Source organism: Garra rufa, chromosome 17 (assembly GCF_049309525.1).
Source record: "Garra rufa chromosome 17, GarRuf1.0, whole genome shotgun sequence".
Taxonomy (NCBI): Eukaryota; Metazoa; Chordata; class Actinopteri; order Cypriniformes; family Cyprinidae; genus Garra; species Garra rufa.
The window spans coordinates 2,754,087-2,770,145 of NC_133377.1; the positions used below are offsets into that span (position 1 = coordinate 2,754,087).

The 16,059-nt window shown below is 36.4% G+C and overlaps 1 protein-coding gene across 1 annotated transcript; it reads right to left on the reverse strand.

The window, feature by feature from the left end:
• Nucleotides 1–20: 20 nt before the first annotated feature.
• On the reverse strand, nt 21–12,353 carry ccn4a (cellular communication network factor 4a). The gene is made up of 5 exons (XM_073821989.1): nt 12,215–12,353; nt 5,603–5,894; nt 5,119–5,373; nt 926–1,122; nt 21–799 (listed from the first exon to the last, which is right to left on the reverse strand). The coding sequence occupies exons 1-5, from the start codon at nt 12,260–12,262 to the stop codon at nt 500–502; spliced, it is 1,092 nt and encodes a 363-aa protein (XP_073678090.1). The 5' UTR covers nt 12,263–12,353; the 3' UTR covers nt 21–499.
• Nucleotides 12,354–16,059: the final 3,706 nt, after the last annotated feature.

A 16,059-nucleotide genomic window follows, 5' to 3' on the forward strand; every position in this document is an offset into this window, starting at 1 on the left:
AGAACTGTGTTCATACAAAACATAGTACAAGGAAGGTCAAACTTCATAAGGCAAAACTCACTCCAAGGACTACAGTGTCATTTAAGAATATAAATGTGTGGGAAAAAATCATGAAATTAGAAAAACTGTACATTATTAATAGATAAAAGCGATATATATTTCTTTACTTACATATACTTTGTATAAATTAAAGATTGTAACTGCATAACTCAACAAGATAATCTTTTTACATATTTATACTTACATCATTTATACAGGCTTTATTATAAAACTTGGATGAAATAATTAAACGGCTGTGAAAAGTTTAGTTGCAATACCACGTCTTACGTAGAATATATTAGGATATATTGGTTTATTTCAGTTTTTCCAATAGGAAAAAGTCTCATATAATAAAAAAACTGCAAACATGATAGCTAATTAAATATTAACTTGTGTTCAGAGAATAAAAAAAAATCTGGCTTTCGCCCAAATCTTTCTATTGATTTTTCTGCAAGGTCTCTCAGTTTCCAATCTCACCTCTTTCATGGTACTGTTCTAGATCTGTAAATATGTCATTGGGGTTTTTACAGCTCAGGTTGCAGAAGCAGGCGTTAATCCACATGACCTGCCAGGTGAAGCCGGATCCATTTGGGCACTGAAAGTCCACCTCAATAGTCTTGGATTTGTAAGGGATGCAGCAGCGCTCGTCTGTACACACTCCACAGTACTTGGGCCTATAAGTGTTTGTACTGGTGCAGCCTGAGATTGTAAAGTTGTGTGGCTTTTCCTCTCTGTAGATGTTCAAGCACTTCTTTCCAGGCTTGTGGAGAGATGAAGGCACAGGGTCAAAACATGTCCTTTTATACACTATAGTCATTCATGTCACTCTCAAATGTAAATTTGGGATCTATTTAATATTACAATGAATCTGATGTTTTTGATTCACCTTGATGTGCTTTGTGATGTCCACTTTGCAAGGTCGGATGTTGCAAAGTCTGCGTTCTTTGACCATCTGACACTGCTCGTTGTTGTTGTTAGTAATGCGTAAAGACACTCCACGGCCGCAGGTCTTTGAGCAGGGACTCCAGGAGGTTGTCTGGGTCACGCAGTTCTTGTGCCAGTTGTCCTTTACACTAGACAGGGCTGTGAGGATGCAAAGACTATGAATGTTTTCTTCATTTCTGAGTTAAAAAAAATATATATATTTATATACACTACCATTCTAAAGTTTTGGATGAGTTAGTTTTTCTTGAGAAATTATTAATTTTATTTGGCAAGGATGCATTACATTTATCAAATGTTACGATAAAAGATATTTATAATGATACAAAAGACTTTTATTACAAATAAATGCAGTTCTATTGAACTTTCTATACATCAAATAATCTTGAAAAAAAGTGTCATTATTTTCTGCTTTTAACATTTATAATCAGAATAAATGTCTTAATTAAGCCTTGCTATCACAGGAATGGATTAATTAATAATTTTAAAATATATTAAAATAGAAAACTGGTCTTTTAAATTGTCAAATTCATAGCATCTAAAAAAATCTTAACCCCAAACTTCTGTCCACTTGTATTTTTATATATAATATAATATAATATAATATAATATAATATAATATAATATAATATAATATAATATAATATATCTGATTATGACTACAAAACGTAAAGACATTTCCATAAGTTTTAGAGAACAACAACAACAACAACAACAACAAAAAACATCTCCTTTTAAATGTAATAACAGAATACAATAAAAAAATTAATTACGGCTACAAAATGCAAAGACATTTCTAACAAAATTACCTAACATTATAAAAAAAAAACACTTTAATTAGAATTTCTTATTAATAATATAAATCTGATTATGACTACAAAACGTAAAGACATTTCCATGAGAGAACAAAATTTTACAAAAAACAAAAACAAAAAAACTTACCAACCCAACATTCTGTCTATTTTAATTTTATAATAGAATAGAATAGAAATCTGATTATGGCTACAAAATTTAAAGACATTATTCATTAGTTTTACAGAGAAAAAAAAAACTAAATTTTTTTTTTACATTTTAATTAAAATTTTATAGAATAGAATAGAATAGAATATGAATCTGATTATGACTACAAAATGTTAAGACATTTCTATGCGTTTTACAGAACAAAAAAATATATTTTAATTTCAATATAATATAATATAAAGACATTTCCATGAGTTTTAGAGAACAATAAATTAATAAATAAGTGAATAAAAACTTAACTCTTAGCTTAACTTAAAAAAAAAAAAAACTTTACCAACCAAACTTCTGTCCAATAGAATAGAATAGAAATCTGATTATGGCTACAGATTTAATTTTAAAGAACTAAAAAAAAAAAAAATTTAATTTAAATATAATATAATATAATATATATCTTATTATGACTACAAAACGTCAAGACATTTCCATGAGAGAACAAAATTTTACAGAAAATAACTAAAAATAGAAAAAAACTAAAAAAAATCTTACCAACCCAAACTTCTGTCCATTTAAATTTTAGAATAGAATAGAATTGAATAGAACAGAATAGAAATCTAATTATGGCTACAAAATGTAAAGACATTATCCATTAGTTTTACAAAACAAAAAAAAATAATTTAAATTTTAATTTAAATGTTATATAATATTATAGAATAGAATAGAAATATGATTATTACTACAAAACGTAAAGACATTTCTATGCATTTTACAGAACTAAAAAAATTATAATTTACTTTCAATTTTAATTTCAAAATAATATAATATAAACCTGATTATGACTACAAAATGTAAAGAGATTTCTGTGCATTTTACAGAACTAAAAAAATATATTTAATTTATATTTTAATTTCAATATAATTGTGGCGGGAGGGGCAAACGACAGACACAGTGGGTGTGGCGTCAGGCCTCGGAGAGGCTTTTATTAAACAGAAAATAAAGGAAAGTGAGTTCATAAAGTAAAACAGTGTCCAAAATAAAAGGGGAGTCTGGTGTCCTCGGGTGCTGGGGCAGCGTGACGGAACGGTAGTGTTCAGAGGGGAAGGGTCCAGGAGAGGGGCGGAGTCCGGCGGCCGCGGGCGCTTTCCATACTAGCGCCGGGGTGCTAGGGCGGCGGCATCTCCGGCAGGCTCATCCCTCTCGAGCTGTCCGGCGCTGGGGCGGCGGCTTCTGGCGGCCTCAACCGGACCGCGGGTCCGGCGGCTCTCCAAACTCTTGTGGTGCGGGATTCCCTCTTCACCCCCTCCTGGACCCGCGAGGACACCAGCGTGCATGCACGGGGGAAAGAGACCGGTCTCCCGAGGAGAGGCGCGCTCGGGATTTAAACAGCGGCGGTGATGAGGCTTCATTTACATCAGGTGTCCCCATCACACGCCGCCAGCCCGAGCCGATTACACGCCCCTCCTCTCCCCTACACACCCACTCCCGTCGGGAGCCTGGAGAAGGGCGGCGAATACGGGACGGGGTGGTGATGAAAATTAGGGGGGCGGGCAGACGCCTCGCCACATTCCCCCCCCCAAGCGACATCCCCGTCCTAAGGTCGCCGCCCACGCAGGAGTGCTACCTTCCTCATCCAGGCTCCAGCGGTCGGAGTGGGCGGGGATTCCTCTCCAAGGCAACGCTCCCTCTCGCCGCGTACCGGAACAGGGACAGAAAAACCGGTATTAGTCGACAGCCTCAACCAACCGCAGGATAAGTGACTAACTGAAACATCACTTACCCTTCTTGCGGCTGGGAGGCCGTCTCCGTCGTTCCTCCGTCCCTGTCCGGGTTTTCACGAACTTTTGCGAGCGAGAGGGGATGACGTCATCAGGTGTTGCCCACTGCGCTGTCTAAGCCCCGCCTTGCCCGCATTCTCCACCACTGTGGCGGGAGGGGCAAACGACAGACACAGTGGGTGTGGCGTCAGGCCTCGGAGAGGCTTTTATTAAACAGAAAATAAAGGAAAGTGAGTTCATAAAGTAAAACAGTGTCCAAAATAAAAGGGGAGTCTGGTGTCCTCGGGTGCTGGGGCAGCGTGACGGAACGGTAGTGTTCAGAGGGGAAGGGTCCAGGAGAGGGGCGGAGTCCGGCGGCCGCGGGCGCTTTCCATACTAGCGCCGGGGTGCTAGGGCGGCGGCATCTCCGGCAGGCTCATCCCTCTCGAGCTGTCCGGCGCTGGGGCGGCGGCTTCTGGCGGCCTCAACCGGACCGCGGGTCCGGCGGCTCTCCAAACTCTTGTGGTGCGGGATTCCCTCTTCACCCCCTCCTGGACCCGCGAGGACACCAGCGTGCATGCACGGGGGAAAGAGACCGGTCTCCCGAGGAGAGGCGCGCTCGGGATTTAAACAGCGGCGGTGATGAGGCTTCATTTACATCAGGTGTCCCCATCACACGCCGCCAGCCCGAGCCGATTACACGCCCCTCCTCTCCCCTACACACCCACTCCCGTCGGGAGCCTGGAGAAGGGCGGCGAATACGGGACGGGGTGGTGATGAAAATTAGGGGGGCGGGCAGACGCCTCGCCACAATAATATAATATAAAGACATTTACATGAGTTTTATAGAACAATGAACAACAACAAAACTAAAAAAAACTCTCACTTTGGACCATTTCAATTTTAGAAAGTTAGAATAGAATAGAATAGAATAGAATAGAATAGAATAGAATAGAATAGAATAGAATAGAATACAAATCTGATTATGGCTACAAAATGTAAAGATATTTCCATGTCTTGCATGCCTTTTTTACAGAACAAAAAAAAATTCATTTAAATTTAAATTTACATTTTAGATAATAATATAACTCTTATTATGACATTTCTATGAGTTATAGAGGTCTGGAATTCTTGACCTTAGAAAAACTGATGATACTTTTTCCTAATTTTCTGTCTTTAAGTAGAAGGACATTTCCTTGTAATATCCTGTTGTAAGTTTTGATAAATGTGTGTTCACTGTTGTAAAGTAACAGCTGTATATATTAAGCAATAAACTATACTGTCTAAAATGGTTTAGTCTAATTTAGAATCTATTTGTGATTCAAAGTGCGTGTTATCACTTAAAGGGACATGTCCCAAACATTATCAACTAATTATGAATTTAAGAATGAATTTCCAGACATTTGTGAGACACCAGAGATCATACCAGCCATTGTGTGCCTTGGTGCTGTCTTGCGCCCCCTTCTGGACTCCTCACAGATCCAGTGCTCACAGCAGCGGCCAGGGATTTTAACTCGCCTTGGGTTCTGGCACCAAACCCTGGGAGGCTGAGACTCATTACATAGTGAGACACATCCGATCGCCCCATTCACACACAAACACTGGTATTTGCAATTGGGCTGGAAGCTCTGGCCGTTGCGATAGATCACACCATTGTGCTCACAGCCAGTACCTGGCAGATCTGGATAGAAGAGCAGAACGAGTGAAGTCAAGTTCATCAAATACAATACCAAGAAAAGTGTGTGATGCGTTCAGTATGCTGAAAGGTATTATAATTCTGCTCAGGATCCCCAGGCTTGGGTTATCTGGGTTCCGCCACCTTAATCCACCCTTTAAATCTTCGTCGTAATCTAATCTAAGAGCGGAACACAGTGTTGATAAGAAGGCGGTGTTAGTACAAGGACACTTACACGCACATACTCCTTTTTCGTACCTAGGCTTGTCTGCGCTGTAATCACAGTAAAGGCCACGATGATGGTCACAGTTTGCTTTCTCATTGCAAACCTCTCCCACCTGTCTGGCACATGCTCTGCAGCAGTCGCAGCCGTCCATGATCAAGCTCACACCTGGTGGACATTTGGGGGGAGTTTTAGGACATTTGCAGGGCCACTGGCAGAACTGGGTGCGGTTATAGGGCTCCGGGGCGACGGGCTCTGGTATGGACAGCATCTTAGAGGAATCCTGGGCGAATGCTCTGTGAATCTGGAAGACACAAGCCCCAATACATTTCTGTTTCTGACACATTTAGGCTTTTGTTTCTTTCCCCCCTGGCTACAAACATTGTGAAAATTGGTTGAAATGACCGTTTCCATAAAATAAAAAGGCTAATTGCGACTTTTTTCTCACAAATTCAAGTTTATACACTACCAGTCAAAAGTTTTTGAACAGTAAGATTTTAAATGTTATTTAAATAAGTCCCTTCTGCTCAGCAAGCCTGCATTTATTTGATCCAAAGCACAGCAAAAGCAGTACAATTTTTAAATATTTTTTTCTATTTAAAATAACTGTTTTCTATTTGAATATATTTGAAATTGTAATTTATTCCTGTGATCAAAGCTAAATTTTCAGCATCATTACTTTAGTTATCGCTTTCACATGATCCTTCAGAAATCATTCTAATATGCTGATTTGCGGTTTAAGAAACATTTATTACTGTTATTTTTTATCAATATGTAAAATAGTTGAGTACATTTTTTTCAGGATTCTTTGATGAATAGAAAGATCCAAAGATCAGGATTTATCTGAAATAAAAAGCTTTTGTAACGTTATACACCATACCATTCAAAAGTTTGGAGTCAGTATAATTTTATAATTCTATAATTCAATAATTTCTATTTCAGATAGATGCTGTTCTTCTGAACATTCTGTTCATCAAAGAAACCTGAAAAAATCTACTCTTTTAACATAAAAAATAATAAATATTTTTGAGCAACATAATATAATAAAATATAATATAATACAAATCTCATTACGACTACAAAATGTAAAGAAAAAAATCTTACTAACCCCGAACTTCTGTCCATTTAAATTGTATAATATAATTGAATATAATATAATAAAATAATGCTGATTATGACTACAAAATATATGTACTATGTACTACATACTATAGATATTATGTACTATAGACATAGACTTTCCATCAGTTTTAGAGGTCTGAAATTCACAATTTTTCACATTAAAAATTATAATAAATTATTTTAAACATAACGATAATAATACATTTTTTGAGCAGCAAATCAGAATATTATTATGATTTCTGAAGGATCATGTGACTGGAGTAATGATGCTAAAAATTTAATTTTGAAATCACAGGAATACATTTTAAAATATATTCAAATAGAAATTTAAATTGTAAAAATATTGTAAAAATATTTCAAAATGTTTGTACTTTGGATTAAATAAATGCAGGCTTGGTGAGTAGAAAAGACTTATTTAAAAGACTCTTCTATTAAAAATCTTACTGTCCAAAAACTTTTGACTGGTAGTGTATCTTACAATTGCAAGTTATAAACTCATATGTGGCCCTGGACCACAAAACCAGTCTTAAGTCGCTGGGGTATATTTGTAGCAATAGCCAAAAATACATTGTATGGGTCAAAATTATTGATTTTTCTCTTATGTCAAAAATCATTAGGAAATTAAGTAAAGATCATGTTCCTTGAAGATTTTTTGTAAAATTCCTACTGTAAACCTATCAAAATGTAATTTTTGATTAGTAAAATGCATTGTTAAGAACTTAATTTGGACAACTTTAAAGGTGATTTTCTCAGTATTTTGATTTTTTTGCACCCTTAGATTCCAGATTTTCAAATAGATGTATCTCGGCCAAATATTGTCCTATCCTAACTATACATCAATAGAAAGCTTATTTATTGAGCTTTCGTATGATGTATATATCTCAGTTTTGTAAAATTTAACCTTATGACTGGTTTTGTGGTCCAGGGTCACATATAATTATTATAATTTTGAGTTTACAACCACAATTCAGATTTTTTCCTCAGAATTTTAAGTTTACATCTGATAATTTTGACTTTATTTCTCTAAATTCTGAGGTGAAGGGGGGGGGGGGGGTTATATATATAATAGTATATAAAAACTGTGGGACAAGTTAAAATTCTAAGATAAAAAGGTGAAAATAAGCTTTCAAGGATAAATGTCTTAATTTGTTGTTCTTTATCTTTATCTTTATCTTTATTCAGACATGTAAACACATTTCAACTGAACCTCTAAATGCAAATAATGTTGCTATTTGTTAGAGGTCACCCATGTATCGGTTTTGCCGATTAATCGGCACCGATAGTTGATTGGCGGAACTATTGGTTCCAGTTTTTCCAGGTTGCATTTTTTGCTGAAGCGGCTCACGCTCCGCTGTCATAGAGTATGAGAGGTTAACTCCGACACCAATGCTTAATGTCAGGATTGTTACCATATATTTGCATTGGTTTATATCCAGCTGGTCATATTGTTAGCCAGCAAAGTTGCAGATTTAAAGACCTGATGTGAGAAAGCGAACTGTGTTCATTTAGCCGACAGAAATCCTGCTGCGCCACAGCATGCCATTCATAGTTTTACATTTCCTCATATCTGTCCCAAATCTTTGTTAATGTTCATAAAGACTTGACCCTGGGATGGAAGATTGAGTATTGTGCATTTAAGTGAAACGTTTGTATTTTGTATCTCTAATAAAGTCTGTATGCTTCATATAGACCTTTTTCCTGAGTGAACGATGAGTGCCGCCATTACAAATTCTAACGTCAGATTGAATGCTTTTCTGTTCCGGTTTCCATAGGAACCCATTCAAATAGCGTCCATCTGTTTTTAATGTAGCTGACGTCCGCTGCTTCGTGTCATCTACACCAGTGGTTCTCAATCCTGGTCCTGGGGGACCCCTGCTCTGCACATTTTGCATGTCTCCCTTATTTAACACACCTGTTGAGATAATCAGCTCATTAGGAGAGAGATCCATAAACTGAACTAATGAGCTGATGATTTCAATCAGGTTTGTTAAATAAGGGAGACATGCAAAATGTGCAGAGCAGGGGTCCCCCAGAACCAGGATTGAGAACACTGTAAACAAAATCTGTAGAAATTACAGTATTACTGGCAGCTGGTTGCCAGTAACTTACTGTAGATTTTAATTTATGCTATTTACTGGCAACAGTTTGTTCAAAGTTAACTGAACATTAAACATTAACAAGTCTTTATCTTTACAGAATAAAACTAAAATAACAGCCTCATGCAACGCATTCTGGGAACCAAAATCTGAAGGAAAAAAACAGAAAAAGGTTGATGAAGGTTTCTGGTTCCCAGAATGCTTTGCAGTAGGTTGTTATTTTATAGTTTTATTCTGTAAAGACAAAGACTTGTTAATGTTTAATGTTCATTTAACTTTGAACAAACTGTTGCCAGTAAATAACATAAATTAAAAATCTACAGTAAGTTACTGGCAACCAGCTGCAGAACTACAGCAAATTTTTTACAGTGAACCACTGATCTACACACTCATTAAAGTGAGGCACTGACAAATGACGGTCATTGCGACATTGCCAAGTGATGGCGCTATGGAGCCATGTGCTTTTTAAACACATTTTAATAGGTTTAACATTAGTTTATTAGCTCGGAATATACCCTAATTTGACTAGAAACCATGCAGACCGGAAATGCAAAGCATTCTTTCAGTTAAGAGTCGGACTTATTCCGTGTTCAGGAAAAACGTCTATAGAGCTATCATTTATGTTTTAGCCTTTTCTTCAGGCCGCAGAAGCATGGTAGTTACACACTTTATTTCACAATGCCGGTTTTCCTTGTTTTTAATAACTGATCAACAAAAATATATATTTAAAATTAACATAAAAATTATACAAAACGAAATTCGTTTAAGAAGGAATTTTCCACAATTAAAAACGTACGAAGTGGTCAAAATCTGACCCTCTATTGTTAAAAAAGCGCTAAATAAAGGTGACTCTCCAATTCTCCCGGCTTATTGCCGTCCAATTCATACCATGTCCTTATGACATTTACAAATTACACAAACTTCTTTCGTAATAAACATATTGAACTGAAACAAAGCACAAACAAATAATATGTAAACAATGTAAAACAGAAAAAAATCTTAAATGGCTACAACAATATATGATCTGCGTTTGATCTGCTCTTTAAACTAATCTTTGCCGATTTTTGATCATTCTTTAAGTAAACATTTGCCCGTTTGGTGATTAAATAAACTGTTTTAGACTTCCCCTTGAACGACACGCGATGAGTCCTGTGTGTGTGTGTGTATGTGTGTGTGTGTGTGTGTGTGTGTGTGTGTGTGTGTGATACCTGCGAGTTGTCCGCGCAACGCAGCGCTGCACTTTTGCCCGGTTTCATTAAGGGTCGGTGAAAAATGGATTCTCCGATGCATCGCAATCCTCTCTTCCATCAGCTTGTGTTTTCCCCCGCATATGGCACGTGTGCGCGCTAGAGACGCGGCGGGCTTCATTGCACAGAATATGCACTATGAGTACGTGCGCATTGGTTGACAGTGTGTGCTTCCACCCGCAGTGTTTTACTTTAGATATGACTTCATTTCTGCCGTTTGTAATGCAGTACTATTAGATGTACTAAACTCGCGCACTGACAGGCTTTCACTTGCGCTTTGTGTTTGTTCTTCCTAAAAAGCTCGATTGCGGATGCGGTTAATGCACTTGCATTTTCGAATACTTTTATACGAAACTGATGTACAGTACACACAGTCAGTTATGTTTTCAGAGCAGGACAAAACATCTGATATATCGAAATAGATCTGTGCATTCATTGAAGCCTGTTAAAGCAGCCACTGTCTATGTCACTGTCTATTGTTTTAAAAAGTAGCCTGCTTAAATAATAAAAAATAAAGTAAATTTTGCACGAAATAAATTTGAAATATAAAATGTAATTAAATTGAATCTTAATTTTAAGATGGCAGTACTGACATACAGAGATTCCAAATATAAACAAATAGCATAGAAACTGCAATTTTACATATTGTTAAAATGTAAAGATTCCCACTCCTTTCAATGAGCCCATTTGTAACATCAACTAAGATTGATGAAAGCTGTAGAATAGTGTTGTTCCTTGTTAGAGTGTTAATTTCAACATGTACTGATATATTGTTAAATTTTGAAGTTTATTTTGTTAACATTAATGAACTATGAAATAACTTTAATGATCAATATATAATTAATATTTATATTTTTATTAATTTACAAAGTATGGTTTAGTACTTTTTTAAAAATAGTAGAGCACTATTTTAGTTGCCTTTCAGTATCCATTTTCAAAAACTATCGGTTAATTAATCGGTATTGGCCACTGTGGTCCAACCTAGCTATTGGTATCGGTAAAACCAATATCGGTCGACCTCTACTATTTGTATTTAAAATCGATGTAGCTTAATTATTCACCCATACGTACTACTATATCTCAGCGTAATGAACCAGTTCTAATTACACTTTCCTGCATACATCAAATTATAAAAGCTATAGACCTGATGTCAGCTCACGGGTCTCATTTTGTACTAGAAAATCACTGCACGTCAGGTCACGAAACAGAGCTAATGGGTGGGTAGAATAAAATATTATTCATTTTAAGGTGTCCAATGTTACCAATGTTTCTTTGTACCTCGGAGATTTTGGATGACAGATCATGTTGATAAATGATTTTAGCCGGCACCTCTCTAAGTCGACTGCTTCAGGCCCTCAGGTTCGATTTACAAAATGATTTACTGATATGGCAACAGACTTAAGTAACACACCACACAACAAAGCAAACCAGACTGGTGGCTTGCAGCTGCAGTGCTCCATAACCTTTGACCTCTTTTAGCCTCTGTGAGATTAGCAGCAGATAAGGAAGGTGGAAAAGACAGCAAAAGTGGCATAAATTTAAAACAGGATAAGTACGCCCTCTGGGCGACAGTTCTGAGTATTAAAGAAGGTGGCTGTCGTGTTCAAAGACAAACGTGTTTGTTTCAGTCCACATGGCGGCGGTATACTCTCACACATGAAATTTGTTGTCACTGCATTCCTTAAATGCGCGAAACCTGAGGTTATTTGTTAAGAATGCCTGTCATATATAATTAAATGATAATTTACATTTTAATTTGAAGTTATTTAGATGAATTGAATGTGGAATAGAAGGGGGATGCAGCTACTGATGCAAATGCTGTTACGTAACAAAGGTGTCTCATTTTCACTTTGCTACAAGAGTAGAATATATTGGAAGAATAGGAGTTTGAAATGCTCTATTTTATTAAGTGGTTTGTTTACTTTTTAAAAAATTGAAATTTTTATGTGCAGGCACCAAGCAACTTTTACAGTAGCCTATGGTAATGCAAAAATAGGCTATTATTCATTATAAATCGTATTTATAGGTCAAAAATACAGTTTTCCAGCCGCATGTTAAAAATGCTGTTTTAAATTAAGCTTTAATTTAATATAATAATTCAGATGCTGTAATAAAATACATGAATAGCCTATAAATAAATAAACAAATATGTTTCTTACCTGTGGTACACAAGCAAACAGTAGATCCCACAACAGAAGCCAAGTCATCACTGATCCCGAGTGATAAATGCATTGAATCCAGAATTAAATGGTTTTTGAAAAATCGCCCATAAGCGAGCAGGATCCATTCATTTAGAGAGCTGAGAGTAGCACACACGCACACCTTGATACTGCTGCTGTAAAGTTTTCATACTCAGGATCCTTAATGACGTCAGAACCAGTGACAAACCGACCGCAGGCTAGGAATTGATCACGTGATTTGGCCAAAATAGAATTTGAGGATGACTTTATAAGTCTGTCAGTAAATTCAGATGCGCAAACTGTTAAGGGGCCAAACTGACGTCCCATTGCATCTTAAAAAAGTTTTTGTGAGAGTTGTTATAGCCTATGTGTAATAATGTGAAAAAATACAGTGTTTTGTCGATGAACTGCATCAAGATGTTGTTACCCCATCAGCTAAGCGTGAATTTTGTTGGCGAGCGTCGATTATTGCAGCTCTGACTTGTAATTTTTGTGTTTATGGAAATGTTGTTTGCAGTTTTTAAAAACTGCTGCATGTATTGAATCATATAAACACGGCTCAAACACTACTTCCATATTTCGTGCCCTGAGAATATTAAATGGATTATGGATGCACGGCACATTTAGCCTTTCTCTGTGAGAACTTTCCTTTCTGAGAAGAAAGATGGATTGGGCTTAAACAGAAAATGAGTTCCCTTGCTCTTTTCATACCCTGGTATAATGGATTTCACTTTGGCACAGTCTACAAAATGCCATTCTGAAGTTCAAATATCACTCAGTTTTCCCTGAAGAGTCTTGTATTTCATGTCTCTGGGGAATACATTATAAAACATTGCCTTTTCTTTTTGCTCCCACCTGTGTTAAACTGACCACTTAACATGGTCTTTTTAAATAGACGTGTTTAAATAGAACTTTATGCCTCCTTAGATGGAAATCATATCCGCACTAATGACATCATTGTTTCTTGACAATAAATGGCTTTATTTAATTAAATTGAATATGCTTGTTACATTGTCCACGAAGCTGGAAGTCAATTGTTGTGTGATGCTTTATACATGAGAAACACCAGGAGGAAAGAATAATGAACACGTGAGAACAAAGAGGATGTTATTTCTAACACAGAGCTACACAAAGGTTACTAACTTGCTGGCAAAGTCAGTGAAGTGTGTAAGTTTTTAAGAATAGGCAGGTGCAGACACACTCAACTTAAAGATCTGAGAGTAATTGTAGTTCGACTACAAAAGGAAAGTGAATTTAACCCTTTTAAGAGGATGAATTGTAATACATGGGTGTAAAGTTAAACATGTTGTAAACTCTCATTGTCAAGTGAGATGTGATATAGCAGCCTTTGTGAGAAAGAGTTAAGAGACAGAAAAATGTGATAAATTAGATAAATGAACACAATAGACAGACAGCATTTTCAATTTTATGTTTTTTAGTCAAATACAGCACAATGCACTCATTAGACTGCCTTTAGCTTTTTAGCTCTTTATGATCAAAACATTCTGAGAAGTCAAAGTACGTTTAGGAAATTCCCTGTGCCTCAAAGTCAATCAGAATATTAATTCCTTTCTAGACATGGGGGAAAACCTTTGCAATACAAAAAGGGAACAGACAGGTCACTTAAAAAAAAACCTTTGCGTTCTTTTTCTCTGATTGCTTATGATTATATGTCCAGTCATATCTCATTTATTCTAGTGACAGCTCATTTGTCTTCCCAGCATGAGCAACGTGAACAATAACACTGTGTTCTGTTGGAAAACTCAGATTCCATTGAAAACTGGCTTTGAGTCAAATGATTTGCATTAATAGGAAAAGATAAACATACATCATATGATCAGATCATTCTTCATTTCTAAGTTTTATTCAGGTAACATATTCATGATCATAAAAATACAAAATAATCATTTAAACTGTGAATCAAAATCAAGCCGTTCTACTATTAAAGTCCTTTTAACAATGCCGATGCCTGGCACTTTCACCCCTTGCTTAGATGCACTTAAAACAATAATTGTTGAATAGATGCATAGAGACCTGTAATACGTTTAAGCCACTTTAGATAAACAGCATCTGCTAAATTTTAAAACATTTTCAAACAGCGACCATAAAAGTAAATTCTGATTTAATTAGTTCTGATAAAAGTCAATGTAAAACACACACATATACAAAGAAAATGCCAAAGGGCACAGTAGATCTGCACTTTCCTTTTTGGCTTGCACTGGATTGCCAGCCTCAGATGAGGCAGAGAAACTAGGCTGGATGCCAAAGCCAACAAAGCATGGGAGAAAGCCACAGTCCATTGCACCACAGAGAGCTAGTACTGGCACTGGAGCCATGATGGCGTAACTCCTGCATCCAAAAGAGAGTTAAACAGCAAAACTATACTTTTTGTCCTGACATTTTAGATTCTCAATAGCTCATTAGATAAATAAGGGGCCAGATTCATTGGTCTCCCATGTTTACAATGCTCTGATGTGTTTTATTAAAGCTTCCTACTTTTAGACTCTCTTGTGAGAAGAAAACATGCTTTATACTTCCATTATTTGGCTCAGTGTTTGTTCTAACGTATTATCATGTTATTTGCTAAAAGGGGAAATCACAAATTCCTCTTTTAGCAAATAACATGTTAATCAGTTTCTAATTAAGCCTATGTAGTCCATGGTTATAATAAAGGAAAAGTTGACTCAAAAATGAAAAGATAGAGAAATTTGGCCTTACATTCACCAATGGATCCTCTGCAGTGAATGGGTGCCATCACAACAATCCACAAGTAATCCACATGACTCCAATCCATCAATTAATATCCTGAGAAGTGAAAAGCTGAATGCTTGAAAGAAACAAATTCTGCTGCTTCGAGCTAAAATATGTGCTCTCTATTCATACTATAAGTTGTTTTGTCTGAAGGAGGAGAAAAAATGTGCACAGATCAAGCACCGTTTACAAGGAGAAAGAGTCCAAAACAATTCTAAAGAGATATGTTGGTGGATTTTAATGAGCGAGGACAACATGGGATGGACTTTTTCACTGGAGGAAGCATTATTAGCATTATTATGGATTGTGCACTCTTATCTTGTCCAGAAATGTGGGTTAGAAGTAAAAAAAAAAAACATCTTGATGAATTTGTTTCTTACAAGCATACAGCTTCTCTCTTCACAAGATGTGAACTGATGGATCTGAGGGTGGCTTTTAAATAAAAAAACACTTAAAGGTTTACTTTACTTCCAGAATAAATATTTCCTGATAATTTACTCACCCCCTGTCATCACAAGATGTTAATGTTTTTCTTTCTTCAGTTGAAAAGAAATTAAGGTTTTTCTCCAAATAGTGGACTTCAATGGGGATTCAATGGGTTGAAGGTCCAAAATGCAGTTTCAACACAGCTTCAAAGGGCTCTACATGATCCTGAGGTCAGAGTGTCCTGTCTAGTGAAACGATTTCTAAAATCTTCTAAAAAAAATAATTAAAATATATGTACTTTTTCCACAAATGCTTGTCTTGAACTAGCTCAACTTCACACATTATGTAATCACGTTGGAAAGGTTACACGTGACAGGCAGAAGTACCGACCCAGTGTTTACAAAGCAAAGTGCAAAGAAAGGCAAATGCCCTTTACAAAACAAAGGTAAAACAAAGATGTCAGACAATATTGAACTTGGATAAGAAAATAAGATGCCGTTTTTCACCCTACCCTACCTTTTTGAACCAAAGTACACGAAGAACAAACAACGTGTGACCTATATAATGTGATTAAGTAAAGCGTTAATATTGCAGAGCTACTGCAAGACAAGTATTTGTGGTTATAAAGTATACATTTTTTTTAAGAA

What these genes read in the sequence shown, in the direction of transcription:
- ccn4a (XM_073821989.1), bottom strand. Translation starts at nt 12,262, where the DNA reads ATGACTTGGCTTCTGTTGTGGGATCTACTGTTTGCTTGTGTACCACAG. An exon ending in TGTTTGCTTGTGTACCACAG is followed by an intron (nt 5,895 to 12,214) that starts GTAAGAAACATA and finishes TGTGTCTTCCAG; the next exon opens with ATTCACAGAGCATTCGCCCA. An exon ending in ACATCACAAAGCACATCAAG is followed by an intron (nt 800 to 925) that starts GTGAATCAAAAA and finishes TCTCTCCACAAG; the next exon opens with CCTGGAAAGAAGTGCTTGAA.